We start from the raw sequence: 13,794 nt of genomic DNA, 5'->3' as shown, positions 1-13,794 counted from the left end.
ATGACCGTCGCCAACGCTCAGAGGCTCGCGCCGACCAAGGCCGTCACCAAGACCGTCTCGGGGGATCCCTCAGGTGTTCCTCCCGGCTACAAGGCCACGATCGGCCAGCTCCAGACCTTTGTCTTGCCCGAAACCTTCACGTCAAGCGCCAGTGATGTGAAGCTCGGCAGGGCCATCGTCGCCGCCTGGCAGAAGGACGGCATCCTCCAGATCGCCATGAAGCCGAACCAGCAGGCCACGTACAAGGCCGCCAACGCGGCCAGCAAGCGCTTCTTCAAGAAGTCCCACGCCCAGAAGGCGGCCTGCGTCGACAGCCAGAGCTATGCCGGCTACATTGCCAGCGGCGAGGAGCTCACGGACGGCATTGCCGACTATAGCGAGATCTTCACCGTCACCAAAGACCTCCCGCTCGACGAGCCCAGGGTGCGCGCAAAGTGGCCCTGCCACGGACGCTGCCCGTGGCCGGACGTCGAGATGCAGGAGCCCGTTCAGCGGTACATGGACAGCTTGGGCGAGAGCGGCGAGATGATCCTCAAGCTGACGGAGCTCGGTCTTGATCTGCCTGAGGGGTCTCTCACGGGCCTGACACGCGATGGTTGGCATCACCTGCGTGTGCTGCGGTAGGTGCCCCTGGATGCTTCCAAAAGCTTTCTCTGTCTGATTTCTGACGTTGGATGTGTAGATTCCCCGCAACGCATGCTACGAATGGCAAAGGCAAGGATGGCCGTGGCATCGGCTCCCATACTGATTACGGACTGCTCGTTCTCGCGGCAGCTGACGACGTCGGTGGTGAGTGACAAGAGCAGCCTGTCGAAGCCCCTTGCGAGTGACTTACACCGTTTAGCCTTGTTTGTTCGGCCCCCGGAGAAGGACGAGAACTTCGCCAACTGGGAGAGGAGCGCTGCCGGCTTCAAGGAAGACGATGAGGGCTGGGTGTTTGTGCCCCCTGCAGAGAACGTCTTTACCGTTTTCCCAGGCACGTTATTGGTTTTCCGAAAGTGGCTTGGCAACAACACTAACCCGCCATCGTACCTACAGGTGACATGATGCAGTTTCTCACAAACTCAGTCCTGCCGTCCACGCCTCACAAGGTTGGCCTCAACATCAAGGAGAGGTTCGCCTTTGCCTACTTCCACGAGCCCAGCTTCCAGGCCGTGATCAAGCCCCTGGAGGGCTACGACGTTGGCCAGGAGCCCAAGGAGGGCATCCACTACGGCAAGCACTTTACCGACATGTTCATGAGGAACTACCCGCAGCGCATCACCACGCAGAGACTTGTTGAAGAGGGTCGCTACGACATGCTGGATGAACACAGCCTGCGCACCATGTCTTCCTGAGATGCCTGGCATGGGAACAGGTGGCTTTGCGTTGATTTATGAGGATGGACATAGATTTGATTTTCCAGATTGCACTAGATATAGACATGACAGTAACGAACGGACCAACAGAACATTCACTCAATACAGACCCTCTTATGAACTGACACTCACCCGTTGTTTTCACATTCTGTCATTTTTGGAAATACAAGATTTTGGCGTTTGCAAGATTTCATGCTTCCAGTCGTGTCTGGATAGTTAGAGTATTGTGCCTATTCGCACGGATGATGAGACGACATTTTGATGTTGATGAACGTGTACGTTGAACCTTGCCTTTTGCAAGCTCGATGGTTGAAGCCATAAAAGTTTTCTCCAAAGAAAAGACATTTGCTCGCTAGACGACAACAGAAAGCGAAACCGAGGGGATGTAGTCAAACGGAGCACTGTGCCGACAGTGGATGTTGGAGAATCGGAGTGGCACGATGGGATGCCAAGGGAAAGCTTCCCCTCACATGTTCGCGGCTCCCCTACAATCCACGCCACCCTCACAACATGTCTTGTCCAGGCCGCACGTATCCGCTGCGCAAACCCAAGAACCATCGTCTCCCCATTCCGCGATGGCACTTGGCGCTCGCGCCGGCCGTCACGCACGTCTTCACCGCGTACATTGGCGTTCAGCGACACGCGGCCGACGAGCCGTGTCTGCGGGCCGACGCCCAGATCGCCTCGGCCATTCGCGCCTGGCTCGAGGCTGGCCATGGACCGGCTGTGTTCGAGGCCTTCGCCATGATGGACGGCGCCGAAGCGACAGACACGTCCGTCTGGGTGTGCTACTGGCAAGATGCAGACAAGTACGACGCTGCGCTGCAGGCGCTCGCCCTGCCGGCCTTGTTCTCGCGACTGGAGACACGCGATCGCGAATGTATCGGTCTCTGGCGCGAGTGTTTCGCCACCGCTCTCCCGAGGCTGGAGACCAACTACTCCGGCCTCGACTACCTGCCAGGGCTCGCAAGACTCCCAGGGACAACGACGCCAGAGCACGACCGCTCAGCGTACTGGGGCGCCGCGCGGGATCGCATCCCGGACGCGGCCCACGATCTCTTTCCGAAGCCCACGGACCCCGTAAGTCTCCCACCCGACAGTGCTGTCCGGGGACGCGGCCAGCACCTGGTGGGCACGAACCCCCATAATCTCGCCCACATCCGGTCCGGCCAATTCTGGGAAAACTGCGGCCAGCAAGAGGCGGACGCGTATGAGCGGAAGCTCGAGCCGACACTGCACGAAGGTCTGCGCTATCTCATGGAGCACCCGCACGAGACGGAGGCCATGAGCGTCCGCTACCTCCGCAACGAGGGGGACGCGGCGGCTTCCGGACGACCACGTAAAGAGTCCTGCGGCGCGGCCTTTTTCGGCAATCTCGACAGCCTAGAACGGTGGGCCAAGACGCACCCCTCCCATCTTGCCATCTATCGCGGGGCGCTGTCGCATTACAAGGCGTTTGGCGATCTGAGGCGCTTGCGGACCTGGCATGAGGTTTCTGTGCTTCACGAGGGGGACGCCGAGTTTGAGTATATCAACTGCGCGCCTGCCACGGGGGTCATGCCATCGATCAAACTTGAGGCGAGGGATCTCTCGTTGTTGACTGTCTGATGTAAGAACCATGTCAAGAGGAGAGCAACTAGCCACGTCCCTTGTCTTCTACGAGACCAGTACGCGTTGGCTTCCGCTGGCCTGCCGCTGGCCCAAAGCCTTCTTCCTCATCGTGCCCACTACTTGGTAGCAACGCTCTTCGTATGCTCGTATGCCACAGCGAGCGATCCACATGACCAACCGCCAGATTACGACGAAAGAGAACAAGAAATGGTCACCGACAGGGCACCATGATCCCCGGTAAAAACAAAAAAGATGGACAATGCGCGAATCGAACGCGCGACCTTCAGCAGACAGTATCGTGAATGATCCTAAGATCATCAGATGCTAAGCAGACGTTATACCACTAAACCAATCGCCCGATTTGTTGAAGCAGCGGCCCGGTTGTGGGGATTGTGATGCTCGCGTGCTGGGGCGAGGCAAATTTTGCGAGGGCGGGTGGGGAGGGCTCGGTCGAGACCGGGGCGAGAGAGGGGGGCTGGATGGCAGGCCAGAAGTTGATTGTCCGACGATTCGAGCGTGGCCCTTCTTTGCGAGGAGGGAGGCTGCCATGTGCAACTTGGGTCTAGAAATCGTAGTACGGCCGAGCCTCTACACAGCATGGCAGCCCCGAGCTTGTACAACACGTCGGATAAATAGCCAATTCAGATAGTATGTACCGGGAATCAACATCTAGCTGGACGCCTGGAAGAGATACACACGAATAGTATGAGATGATGACTCTTCGTTGTAAATCGCTCTCATGGCGTCTCCGTAAAGCCCTCGTCACTCAGAGATTCTAATAGGGCTGAAATATAGGCAAAAGCGTTGTTCAGTCAAGTTACCCGTTCTGTGACGCATGTGATTGGCCTAGGTGAGCAAAAGCTAAATTCGACTGCGGCGAGAACCAACAAAAGTTTTCTTCCGATCGGGGAATTGAACCCCGGTCCCCGGCGTGACAAGCCGATATCCTAACCACTAGACTAATCGGAAATTGATGTCTGAGACTCTACAAAGTCAAACCATGTCTTGCTCGACAGACAAGCAGAACAGCAATTGGTGATGCCAATCTCATACGCTCTCAGGTCGACACGAACCGAATTCTATCACATCGTGTTTTCCCTCAGGTGCCCCCATCCTTTGTACGCACTTTCCACCATCTCGACAACTCTCCAGTGATGCGACGCCTATCGCCTTGAACGAAACGGTAACGGGTGCCCACGACGAGATCAGGATGGCGGTATCGAGCAAGGCGGTTCAATAACTGCCACACAAGAAGCCCGTCACCGTCCCTTCCATCGCACGCGGCTGGCGTATTTTGCAAACTTGGCGACATCCTCCTCGGCGAGCAGCAACTCGACGGTGTAATAATGTCGCGCCAGCTCTTCGTGTCCAGCAAAGCGATGCACAAACGAGTGGCACAGTCGACAGAGCCAGGCTACATTGTCGAGATCTTCGGGCGGGTGCCATCCCCTCCGAACGACCTTTTCGTGCACGAAGCGCGGAATGAGATGGTGATATGTCAGGGGGATCCAATCGCGACCACACAGTTCGCATCCGTCAGCCTGGCTGCGCGTTGCCCGCGGCGGTGGCGGAGGGGCGGTGAGCGCGGTGATGTACTCAGTCAGAACCGGGGCCAGCAGCTCAGGGACGCCACGGGAAAGACCATCGATGATGTCGTAAGTCGTGAGCGAGGCTGCCACATCCGGGTCAAGTGTTGTAAGGATAGCGGACACGTCAGCGCCAGTCAAGGGCAGGGCATAACGTGTCTGGAGGTCGGGATCTGCAGTCCATGTGACATGGGTAAGAGACTGTAGGTCGACGGGAACACTTTCAAAAGTTTGCGTTGCGATGTAATCAGTAAAGTCGGCTATATCTTCGGCGTCGGTAGGGTTCTGGCTGCTGCTGGTCTGTGTCGCTTGTGAGGTAACGTGGCGGGGTTTCTTCGTGCGACGCTTGGCTTTGGTTGAGGACTTTGTCATGTGCTCGACTATGGCGGCTGAAAGACAGTCCCGGAATGTTTCGAACTGCGTTGTGTCTTCAAAGTTGCTCATGATGGATTTTGGCAAGCTGTGCGAGGCATGTCAGGTGACTACAACGAGCAAAGTTGAGACGTCGTAAGTGGATGACGCGCATGCGATGCGCTCGAGGATGGTGCTGGTGTGGGGCCTGTGTGATGCTGGCTTGTTGAGAATATCCTGGATTGGCGCTGGCGGATGGCACGGTCATCAATGTAGACACTGCTGCTTGGTATGACCTTTTTAGTGAAACCGAGGATTGATTCCGTTCTCATGACATGAGGCCCCCATGCAAGGCATCTCACCAGCATCGGTCCAGCACAGGCAGTAAGAAGTCAAAAGAAGCTCGGCGAACTAGAAACGCACATATGCAGCCAACGGCGGCACGGCCGTATGCGTCACCGGCAGCTGGCGCAATATCTTTTGACAGCTTGGGCGGCCACTCGGCAGGTTTGTGCAGAGGCAGAGCGCCAGCTGAGACACACCTCGCGAATTGAGTATATGCACGTCGGTACAAGGATTTTTGTTCCTTTTTCTTTTTTTTTTCTTCTTCTTGGAGAGCTGAAGCGACAAGCCATCTCGGTCGTGGCAGCGCAGAAGCCGCCTTGTCCCCCCAGCAAGCGAGGGGCGTGGCATAAGACTGTCATCGAGCATGGCTGGCAGCATGCAAGAGCGAGACCAGCAAAGGCGAACGCCAAGATAAACGCAAGACGGATGTCTCGGGTCAACGAGGCGATCTCAAGACACCCCGCTAACCTTGTTCATCACCTGGAACAGTATGGGTGAAAGACCAGTTCTGCTGCGGGGGTCTGAATGGCGCCAGGTCAGCCGGTTCGAGACAGATGAGTGAGGCGTCGGCAGCCAGCATTGAGGCAGTGCCGCGAATGATGTGCCTGAGAATGCCTTGACACTGACCGGACCGAAGAAGATGTCACGATGGTATGGGCGAGATGTGGGCAAGACGATCGAGGGTGTGCCAAGGACGAGATGCCAAGAAAGGGATGCACGAAAGGGGACAGCAAGAAAAGAAGGGGACAGCAGGGGACGGCATGGCATGCGAGGGGAGGCGTGAGGGGTCGCCGCGAGAGCCTGAGGTAGGGAAGGTACCACGGTGCTGGGAGCACCTGCCCATGCCCGCTGGTCTGTCCTTTCCCTCTGCTGCCTTGGTTCATCGCATCAGGAAGGAGTGCCGGGATGTCATCGGTAGGAGTCTTGACGGATAGGGGTCCGGCTTAGGGGGTGTTAGGGGGGGTGGATCGCTGTAGCGGGCTCTCGGTTGCGGATTGATTCCAGTGCGCGGGTGGGGGGACCTGCTACGTCATAGGCCATGGTCCCTACCTTGCCTTCCCTGGTCTCTCTTCACCTCCACCTTCCGCCTCCACCTCCAACATCCACCCCCGCGCACCGCTTCTGTTGCTGGTGCTTGTGCCTGTGTTTGTGCTACTCCTCCGTGTCCCCCCTTTTGGATCATCATGTCATCCACTTCAATCATCCCCCACGCAGCCGATCATTCCATCAGATACTATCAGATGCCGCTCACCGAGGTCAAGCTGTCCAGTCACACATAGTACAGCACCAGACGAGACAACGCGCGAGACATGTTTATCGGGCGCTCCCTCTCGACACCCGAAACTAGCCTTATCGCGGAAGAGGCAATGGCAAGCTGTCACCGTCTGCGGCACTTCTACAGTGCCACCCGCGGCAACACGTCAGTCACGATGGTCTGTCCCTGTCAGCTAGTGACCCAGGCCCGTGTCGCCGCGGCACGCCCTCCACACCCCCCAGTCACGAACATGACATCGTGGACCCGCCATGGCCCTCCCACCTTGTCATCGGATCCTTGAGGTTCCTGACCAACTTTGATCTGCATTGTCCCAAAAGGAACAAGACGTTGGGCTGACGGCAATCGCTTTCGTCCGCGGCCTTCAAGTACAAGCCTTCGCCAGACTTTTGGCTTTATTCATCGCGTTTCTACCCTTGCTCTTTACCATAGTCACCCAATAGCACTCAATGTCAAGGTAGCAAGCACATCACGCCCAACCACCACAAACACCACATCACCATGCAGCTCTCCAATATGATGGCGAAGGAGGGCCATGCTGGTGCATGCATCGTCACAAATCCAGTCGTGCCCTCTAAGCTTGATGCGACCACCACCACCGCACCAACCACAACCACCCGTATGACCTCAGCCCATGAGCAGACCCTAGAGCAAACCCTGCAAGGCACCTACATCGACACAATCGCCTCCGTCTCCGAACCCGTTTCCTCATCAACAGACATCCACCACCTCATCACCCTTCTGACCCTCGCCTACAACGTCCGCACCCCGTCCCCAACCCAGCAAGATCGTCTCGCAACCCTGATGCGCACCCTCTCCAGCGACCGCCTCTCCCACGTCCGCACCCCCGCCTACCCGCACGGCTTCTCCCGCGAAGAGGTCACCCACGCCTTCGCCCGCCTCCTCTCGCCCGTCCTCAACGGCCTGACTGGCCTCGTCGAGTTTGAGCACGCCGTCAACGCCGAGGACGACGCCGTCTCCTTCCGCCAGTTCTGGACCCTCGACGACCGCAACCTCCTCGCTGACGCCGTCGCGGGCACGAGTCCACCCGTGGCTGCCAGCGCCACGGCCGTGCCGCCCGAGTTCCTCGAGACCTTCGTCGGCGACAAGACGGCGCACAGGATTGCCCTGACGAGGAATCGCGGCATGCTCGCACTCGTTCCGGGCTGTGTCGGCGCCGAGGATGAGATCTGGTCCGTGAGCGAGCTGAGTGCGCCAGTCATCTTGAGGAAAGAGGCGGGTGAGGGAGAGCCGGTTGTCGTGGAGGGGTATATCCACGGCTTTTGTGATGGGGACGTCGAGAGGGGTGGGGAGGAGGAGAGGTATAGGGACATCGACCTACCGCTGTCGTCTGTGGCGGTGGGGCTCGCGGGGAGCATTCCATGCTGAGGAACCCATTGTGAGCAGGCGAAATGAGGAGCTAGAAGGGTGACAGCAAAAGACGTCTGTCTACCTCGTGGCTTGGACCGAATGCGGAACACATTTGGTCTGAGCAACCTGAGGTTCATGTCGATCACAGGCTGATCGTTCACGATGGCTTAACCACAGATTACATCCGCGAAGACAACACTCAGTTGCAGATGATTACTCCGCAGCATCCGATCGCTGCTGCGCACCTGGGTAGCAGCGCGTCGACAGTCGCTCAATGCCCTCAAGGTCTCCGCCTTTATTGGCAGCTGTTGACGACAGGGCTGGTTGCTTGCGAGCAGGGCCTCCAGATGGTACGACACAGGCTACTTGTTCTGGGCCGGAAATCGAGTCCACGAAGCAAGAACCATCTAATCAGATGACTTAGACATGATGATAGTCTCGCATACTTTCCAATGCATATTAGCCAAAACCACGGGAATACCTGTCTTTCCAACACGAGCTACCTGGGGCTGCATCTCTTCAAGGGATAATTGCATAGTTATATCTCGTTTCTCACTACTTGAGAGAATTGAATGCTCATGAAAGATCAAACAACTTACAGCCAAAAGCCGGCGAGCCTAGACGTGACGCTCCGCCTTCCTTCGAATATCCGTCTCCACCTCAGCACCGTTTGCCGGGAAAAGATGGAAAGTAGTACAAAAGGTTCTTCCGCAGTTTGCTCCAAAACATAGGATACAAAAACCCTGAGTTCTGAACCTCCACAGGTAAGGGGCTTCCTGCAGCCCTACGCATGTGCCTCTGCGGTTTGGTATCCTTACTCCATCCCCTTAGATCTCCTGTTTCCCAACGTAAATGTCTCCTGGCAAGGACAGACAACAGTGTCATTTTACCTACACATGTATCCGTGGATAGAGGAGGATGCGGACATAGATCGAGCTTCTTATCGGAATGAGCCATTACGCTGGAACGCGCTGGCATTATTAACCATGGCGTAGCGGGCCATGCTCTTGTTGACCTTCATACTCGTGCCTGGTCCAACAACACACATAGACAGAGCGGCATACTCTTCAATGAGAGCCTTTGCCGTCGATGCTGCCGTAGCCGCAGCAAAGTTTTGCCATCCCTTTTGCTTGTGACTGTCGGCGTAGTCGCACACGCCCTTGACAACAAGGCACGGCAGGTTTCCCCACAGACCTGCACCCTCCATCTCAAAACCCACAACATTATGACGCTGGGTGAGTCGATCACGGGCCTCGCTGCTCCTGACGACCATGTCGCCGGAAGCTACGCATCCGATGAATACGTGTGGCGTTTGCGCTTCCGACTGGCGACCTTCCCTCTCGTGTTGATACTTTTCGACCACGCGCTTTCGTTCAACCAGGAATCTCTCATCACAACCAGTCAAGCAACAGGCCAGCTTACGAGAAGCAGCGCAAATCGGATCCGTGCTTCTTTGATGGTTGGCGCATACGCATGAAGAACCAAGATGGTGCTTGTGAATGTAGTCGGCTCTGAACAGCTGGTCTCGTTGAGCTCCAGGGTGGTCGTAGATCGAATCCCGACGTTGGGCCAACGCCTTCTCCTGCAACTCTTGGAGAACGATCTTGACTCGATTCTGCAGCCGCGAGCGCCCTGTGGCCTCCAGGTTGTCGATCATATGCTGAAGATCCTTTGGGAGTGGGATCAGGACGTCCTCGATCTTGTCTCTGGTCGCAAAGCCATCCGGATTTTGGCTCCCAAGGTCATACTGAACAACATTCTGACTGATGACTACATCGCCCAACACAACCTCCTCACCGTTGGTCAATGTTGGCGCCCCTCCACAGATTCCCGTGAGCAACACGAGTCGAAGCCTTGGGTAGCTGAACCGAAGGCCCTCCGCGGCGCGTGCCGCGACAGCCTTACCCATCCTTGGCTGCAGCAAGAACACAACGTTGGTGTTGCCCACACGCCCAGTCACATAATTGTTCTGGTCTCCCGGGGCCCGACCATATCGGTCGCCATTTTCATCCCAGCACTCGTCGATAAGGGTGGAGGCAGCGTCGAACTCGAGCGGTAGCGCACAAACAATGGCAACTTCAAAGTCGTTACGGCTGCGAGGTACGGTCGACATGCCGGGGGATTTCTGAGGCAGTACAATGTGAGAAAAACAAGGGCTCTGGGGACGAGTACTGCTCCCGTTGCGGAATGATGGACAAACGAGGCTTTTTAATCGACTAACACTATTGGAAGCGCTCACGTACCCTCCATGTTGGCCGGGCCGCAGCCAACTTGGCCCACAGCTCAAACGGTTACCAGCTACGTGGCGATCGGTTACAGCGCTGGGTGCGTCGAACTACGAGGTGAACCGAGAAGCTGGGCGGCTCCTAGTGCTGATGCCAGTCCTGCCTTCAATTGCTTGGCGCGCGCGTACACCAGTGGTTGGATAGTAGCAGCAGGTGTGAAACGAGGCGACAAGGGTACGAACGACACCAGGACTTTTCTGCTGCTTCAAATTCAGCCTCTGGATGCCATGACTTGGCTCGCAAGCCCTCGAGATTATTCTGGGCAGCCTAGGGCAACATGGCTCGTTGATCACGTGCTGAGGTACAGTGTGTTGAGGCGAAGCTCCTTCGGAGCTTTTTGGGTCATGCAACCGGCATGACCAAGCATATCCAGCAGCACCTAAACTCATCTTCCTCAGTGTATACATGCCCGGTTAGTGACGTTGCGATTTAGAATGACGTCTCTAATACTCTGAGATGCGGTCACAAAGCCAGTTGATGTAGGCTGTCGGGGTGTTATGACGTAGAGCTTTCGAAAGTATTTCGACAGGAGTAATAGCTAGGATTTATTTCAGAGTCATTCTTTTGGGGAGCCTAAGTTTGGCTCGCAGATCTTGATTAAAGCGTTTCCGCAACACCGTGGGGAGGATAGCGACAATGGAGAGCTCCCGAACTAGATGTCATGGTGAGGCAGAAAAAGCCAGCAGAGTGCGCAAACTCAGGAAGTCCTTTTAAGGTTCTTTCCCACAGTGGTATATGACAACCCCGATCCCAGGTTTCCATATTATCGTGTTTCAAACAATGTTTTAATGGTATATATCAGGGCTAATGGCCAGTAGAAGAGCATTGTTGTTTCCCCGAGATTAGTTGCATGCAGCTCCGTCTCCCAGTTGCTGCTAGGTGGACTATTCGATCGTCAGTCGCCACAGCACTGCAGTAGGCAGCGTCAACTGCGACTTGGAGATCCATTAAAGCAATCCCGCTACTTGGTATTGCTCCTTGGATAAATCTGCGGTCCACGAGATCCGGTGCCAGTCAGAGTATAGTAATCCCAAGCCTATGGTCGGTTACTCTAGGGAAGATAGAGATCAAAGCTACACGATGGATAGAAAGCGAATGATCTCTTTCCGTAACTTGTAGTACGAGGTCCAATTAAGCATATTGAGACGAAGTCTCCATCGCCGCTCCGCACGTAATTAAGCGCGGCATTCTACAGAAGTACTGCAGCGACCCACTCGCTTGTGGGCTACGTTACTACACGCCTCTGCCACGACGATGCACGGTAGTGGTAGTGGGACCGCGGATTGCTCTAGTATCCCGAATACCGGCTCCGAATGCCGGTTCCAAATGCTAATCCCGACATGCAGTCCGGAGCTCTCTCTTCTCCTACGGATTTGCATAGAAGCTGAAAGCCGGCTCTTCAGCTCCCCTGTGCCGTGCCAGTACTATATGAAGGCTGCTTTACTCACCGATCAAATGAGTTCAAATAATCAAGTCGGTCAGAGCCTTCAAACCCTCGTGACGTGCAACGCAAAGAGATTCATACCAACATGACGTCTGAACCGCTTTCCTGGGCGCCCCCCAGCTACCCCCCCTCGACGATAGAAAATGATGGTGTAAGATGCCTCCTACCCCCCGCTTATATACATCATCTCACCGACCAAGACCCTCGTGAACAGATATGACGCTCGGAAAACTCTCGCGTACGTCACAGAGGATACAAATAACGTGAATAAGTAAGCAATCGCTTCCAGTAACCCCGTCACTGTAGCTAACTGGAAGTAGCGTCTTCGTTCTATACTGGATCACCACAGAAGATGGTCACAAGTATCACCTCAACTCCAACGCGGGGCTCCGCGGATCAGCCATGCTGGGCTCCTTTGTGTCCTTCAACGATCTCGGGAACCGAAGCGCACGAGGTGGTTCGATCCTAGAACCGGGATCCGGAAGCTCCGAGTATCTCAACATGCAAAGCGCGACCCAGACTGTTGTTGGTCCCACGACCGGGGACAAGTGGACCGGTACACGTCTGACGCTGGACCTCGTCGGTATCAAGCTGGACGTCACGTTCCGGCCAACAGGCGGCAACTTTTACTACGGCGGAGGCGGTGGCATTCAGCTCACCAACAGGGGCCCCGACCCCACGTATGCCACGTCCCTTCCTGGGTGGTCCTGGTACTGGGTACGTAAAAGAAAAATAAAAAAAAAGCCAGGTCTCGTCCGAGATGGGAGTTTCTAACTGTTCCGCAGGCGAATCCGACCACCCGCCTGACCGGAACGATTACCATCGACGGGAAGACGGCCAACATCGACCCGGAACAGTCCTACGCGCTTTTCGAACGACAGTGGGGCAACTTCCACATTGGAAAAGGCTCCTACGCGCTCTGGTTCTACCTGGAGACCGGGGAGGTGCTCATCTCGTGGAACATGGAGCCGGACCTGGACGGCGTGTCAAGGACGGCGTTCGCGTCCGTGTGGCATCCCAGCGGCCTGCACGAGATGATCCCCGTCGGCCCTGAGAGCCGCGCCTCGGAAATCAGCACCAGCCCGACAACCGGTCTGAAGTACTTCAACCGTTTCTATCTGGATCTTCCGGCTCGGGACGCCGAGTTTACCTTCCACAAGTGGATTCCCGATGCGGAACTGACGCCTACGCTTCCGGAACAGAAGAACCAGTACATTACGATTTCCGAGTCGTACGGAGAAGGCACTGGGCGGTGGAACGGAAAGCAAGTCAAACTACAAGGACATGTGGAGCAACTATCTATGCTGAAATGAGTGTGACTCTTGTCTTCCTGTGTCTTTGCGGTTTTGTCCAGGAGGAGGAAGAGAAATGTCATTTAGAAAAAAAATGCCATCTAGAAAAAGATGGTCACTCAGAAAAGAATTGTCATTTAGAACAGTGTGATCGGTCATCTCTTCGAATTTCGTCAATGCTAGCTATCGCACCATTCTCCGAGTCCCACGAGTCGATAAAGGTGGTCGCACAACAGAAGCGCTCACACCGGCCACACTAAAAATAAAACTGCACATGCAGCCGGACTGTAGCCAAGAACCGTATCAGGCTCGCAGGAAGGTCACCATTGCTGCTTCGCCATGGCGATCCCCGCTTTCGTCAGTGAGGCTCGGGGATGGCGCCGCAGCACGTTGGGTAACATGGAATGAACCTTAACACTATCGCATCTCCATCTTGGCCGATTTGCGGAGCAGCTACGCAGCCTTCACTCCAAAACATCGACCGACATACATCCCATGGCCTCACGTATCTTCCCCACGTGTCTTCGTGTTGGGCACCGCTCGAGGCGCAGCGCCTTGGCGGAAACACTTGATCAATCATCGTCCGTAGCCAGGGAGAAGCGATGGAAATGCCTCATGTACAATTGTATGTATTCAGTAATGAGCAAGAAGAAACACTTTGAAGCCAAGAAGAATGACACGTATTGATCCTAACGCCGACCCAAATGGACAAGTATAACCTCGATAACGCTCTTCGTAAATGGAATCCAAATGATGTTGTAAATGTTGTGAAGAGAAAGAGATGAAAGTATTGTTGAAACGAGAGAAAGAAATGGGGTATATCCATCACCAATGTAACCAAAACAGCAAGCCTCCCCACACAACCCCTCCATAAGTCC

The 13,794-nt window shown here is 55.5% G+C and overlaps 6 protein-coding genes and 2 non-coding genes across 8 annotated transcripts; 4 read left to right on the top strand and 4 right to left on the bottom strand.

Annotated features, from left to right (window-relative positions):
- D7B24_000786 (uncharacterized protein) lies at positions 1 to 1,337 on the top strand (the record flags this gene model as incomplete). The annotated part of the gene is made up of 4 exons (XM_028635036.1): positions 1 to 620; positions 683 to 789; positions 845 to 976; positions 1,039 to 1,337. 4 exons carry the CDS (start codon positions 1 to 3, stop codon positions 1,335 to 1,337), a joined length of 1,158 nt encoding a protein of 385 aa, XP_028492418.1.
- A 531-nt stretch (positions 1,338 to 1,868) lies between these two features.
- On the top strand, positions 1,869 to 2,966 carry D7B24_000785 (uncharacterized protein; the record flags this gene model as incomplete). The annotated part of the gene is made up of 1 exon (XM_028635035.1): positions 1,869 to 2,966. One exon carries the CDS (start codon positions 1,869 to 1,871, stop codon positions 2,964 to 2,966), a length of 1,098 nt encoding a protein of 365 aa, XP_028492417.1.
- A 256-nt stretch (positions 2,967 to 3,222) lies between these two features.
- On the bottom strand, positions 3,223 to 3,327 carry D7B24_000784. Its single transcript has one exon. It is a non-coding gene; the product is annotated as a tRNA-Ala (tRNA).
- Positions 3,328 to 3,866: 539 nt separating this feature from the next.
- Positions 3,867 to 3,938, bottom strand: D7B24_000783. The gene has a single exon. It is a non-coding gene; the product is annotated as a tRNA-Asp (tRNA).
- A 290-nt stretch (positions 3,939 to 4,228) lies between these two features.
- On the bottom strand, positions 4,229 to 4,999 carry D7B24_000782 (uncharacterized protein; the record flags this gene model as incomplete). Its single annotated transcript, XM_028635034.1, has 1 exon — positions 4,229 to 4,999. The coding sequence occupies one exon, from the start codon at positions 4,997 to 4,999 to the stop codon at positions 4,229 to 4,231; it is 771 nt and encodes a 256-aa protein (XP_028492416.1).
- Positions 5,000 to 7,025: 2,026 nt separating this feature from the next.
- On the top strand, positions 7,026 to 7,913 carry D7B24_000781 (uncharacterized protein; the record flags this gene model as incomplete). Its single annotated transcript, XM_028635033.1, has 1 exon — positions 7,026 to 7,913. One exon carries the CDS (start codon positions 7,026 to 7,028, stop codon positions 7,911 to 7,913), a length of 888 nt encoding a protein of 295 aa, XP_028492415.1.
- A 922-nt stretch (positions 7,914 to 8,835) lies between these two features.
- On the bottom strand, positions 8,836 to 10,008 carry D7B24_000780 (uncharacterized protein; the record flags this gene model as incomplete). The annotated part of the gene is made up of 1 exon (XM_028635032.1): positions 8,836 to 10,008. The coding sequence occupies one exon, from the start codon at positions 10,006 to 10,008 to the stop codon at positions 8,836 to 8,838; it is 1,173 nt and encodes a 390-aa protein (XP_028492414.1).
- Positions 10,009 to 11,767: 1,759 nt separating this feature from the next.
- Positions 11,768 to 12,937, top strand: D7B24_000779 (uncharacterized protein; the record flags this gene model as incomplete). The annotated part of the gene is made up of 4 exons (XM_028635031.1): positions 11,768 to 11,775; positions 11,839 to 11,862; positions 11,945 to 12,341; positions 12,410 to 12,937. The coding sequence occupies 4 exons, from the start codon at positions 11,768 to 11,770 to the stop codon at positions 12,935 to 12,937; spliced, it is 957 nt and encodes a 318-aa protein (XP_028492413.1).
- Between the last annotated feature and the right edge of the window lie 857 nt (positions 12,938 to 13,794).

Source organism: Verticillium nonalfalfae (assembly GCF_003724135.2).
Source record: "Verticillium nonalfalfae strain VnAa140/NRRL 66861 chromosome Unknown scaffold_111, whole genome shotgun sequence".
NCBI lineage: Eukaryota > Fungi > Ascomycota > Sordariomycetes > Glomerellales > Plectosphaerellaceae > Verticillium > Verticillium nonalfalfae.
Note: the sequence above shows the minus strand (reverse complement) of the source record. Positions and strands in the feature narration are given on the sequence as shown.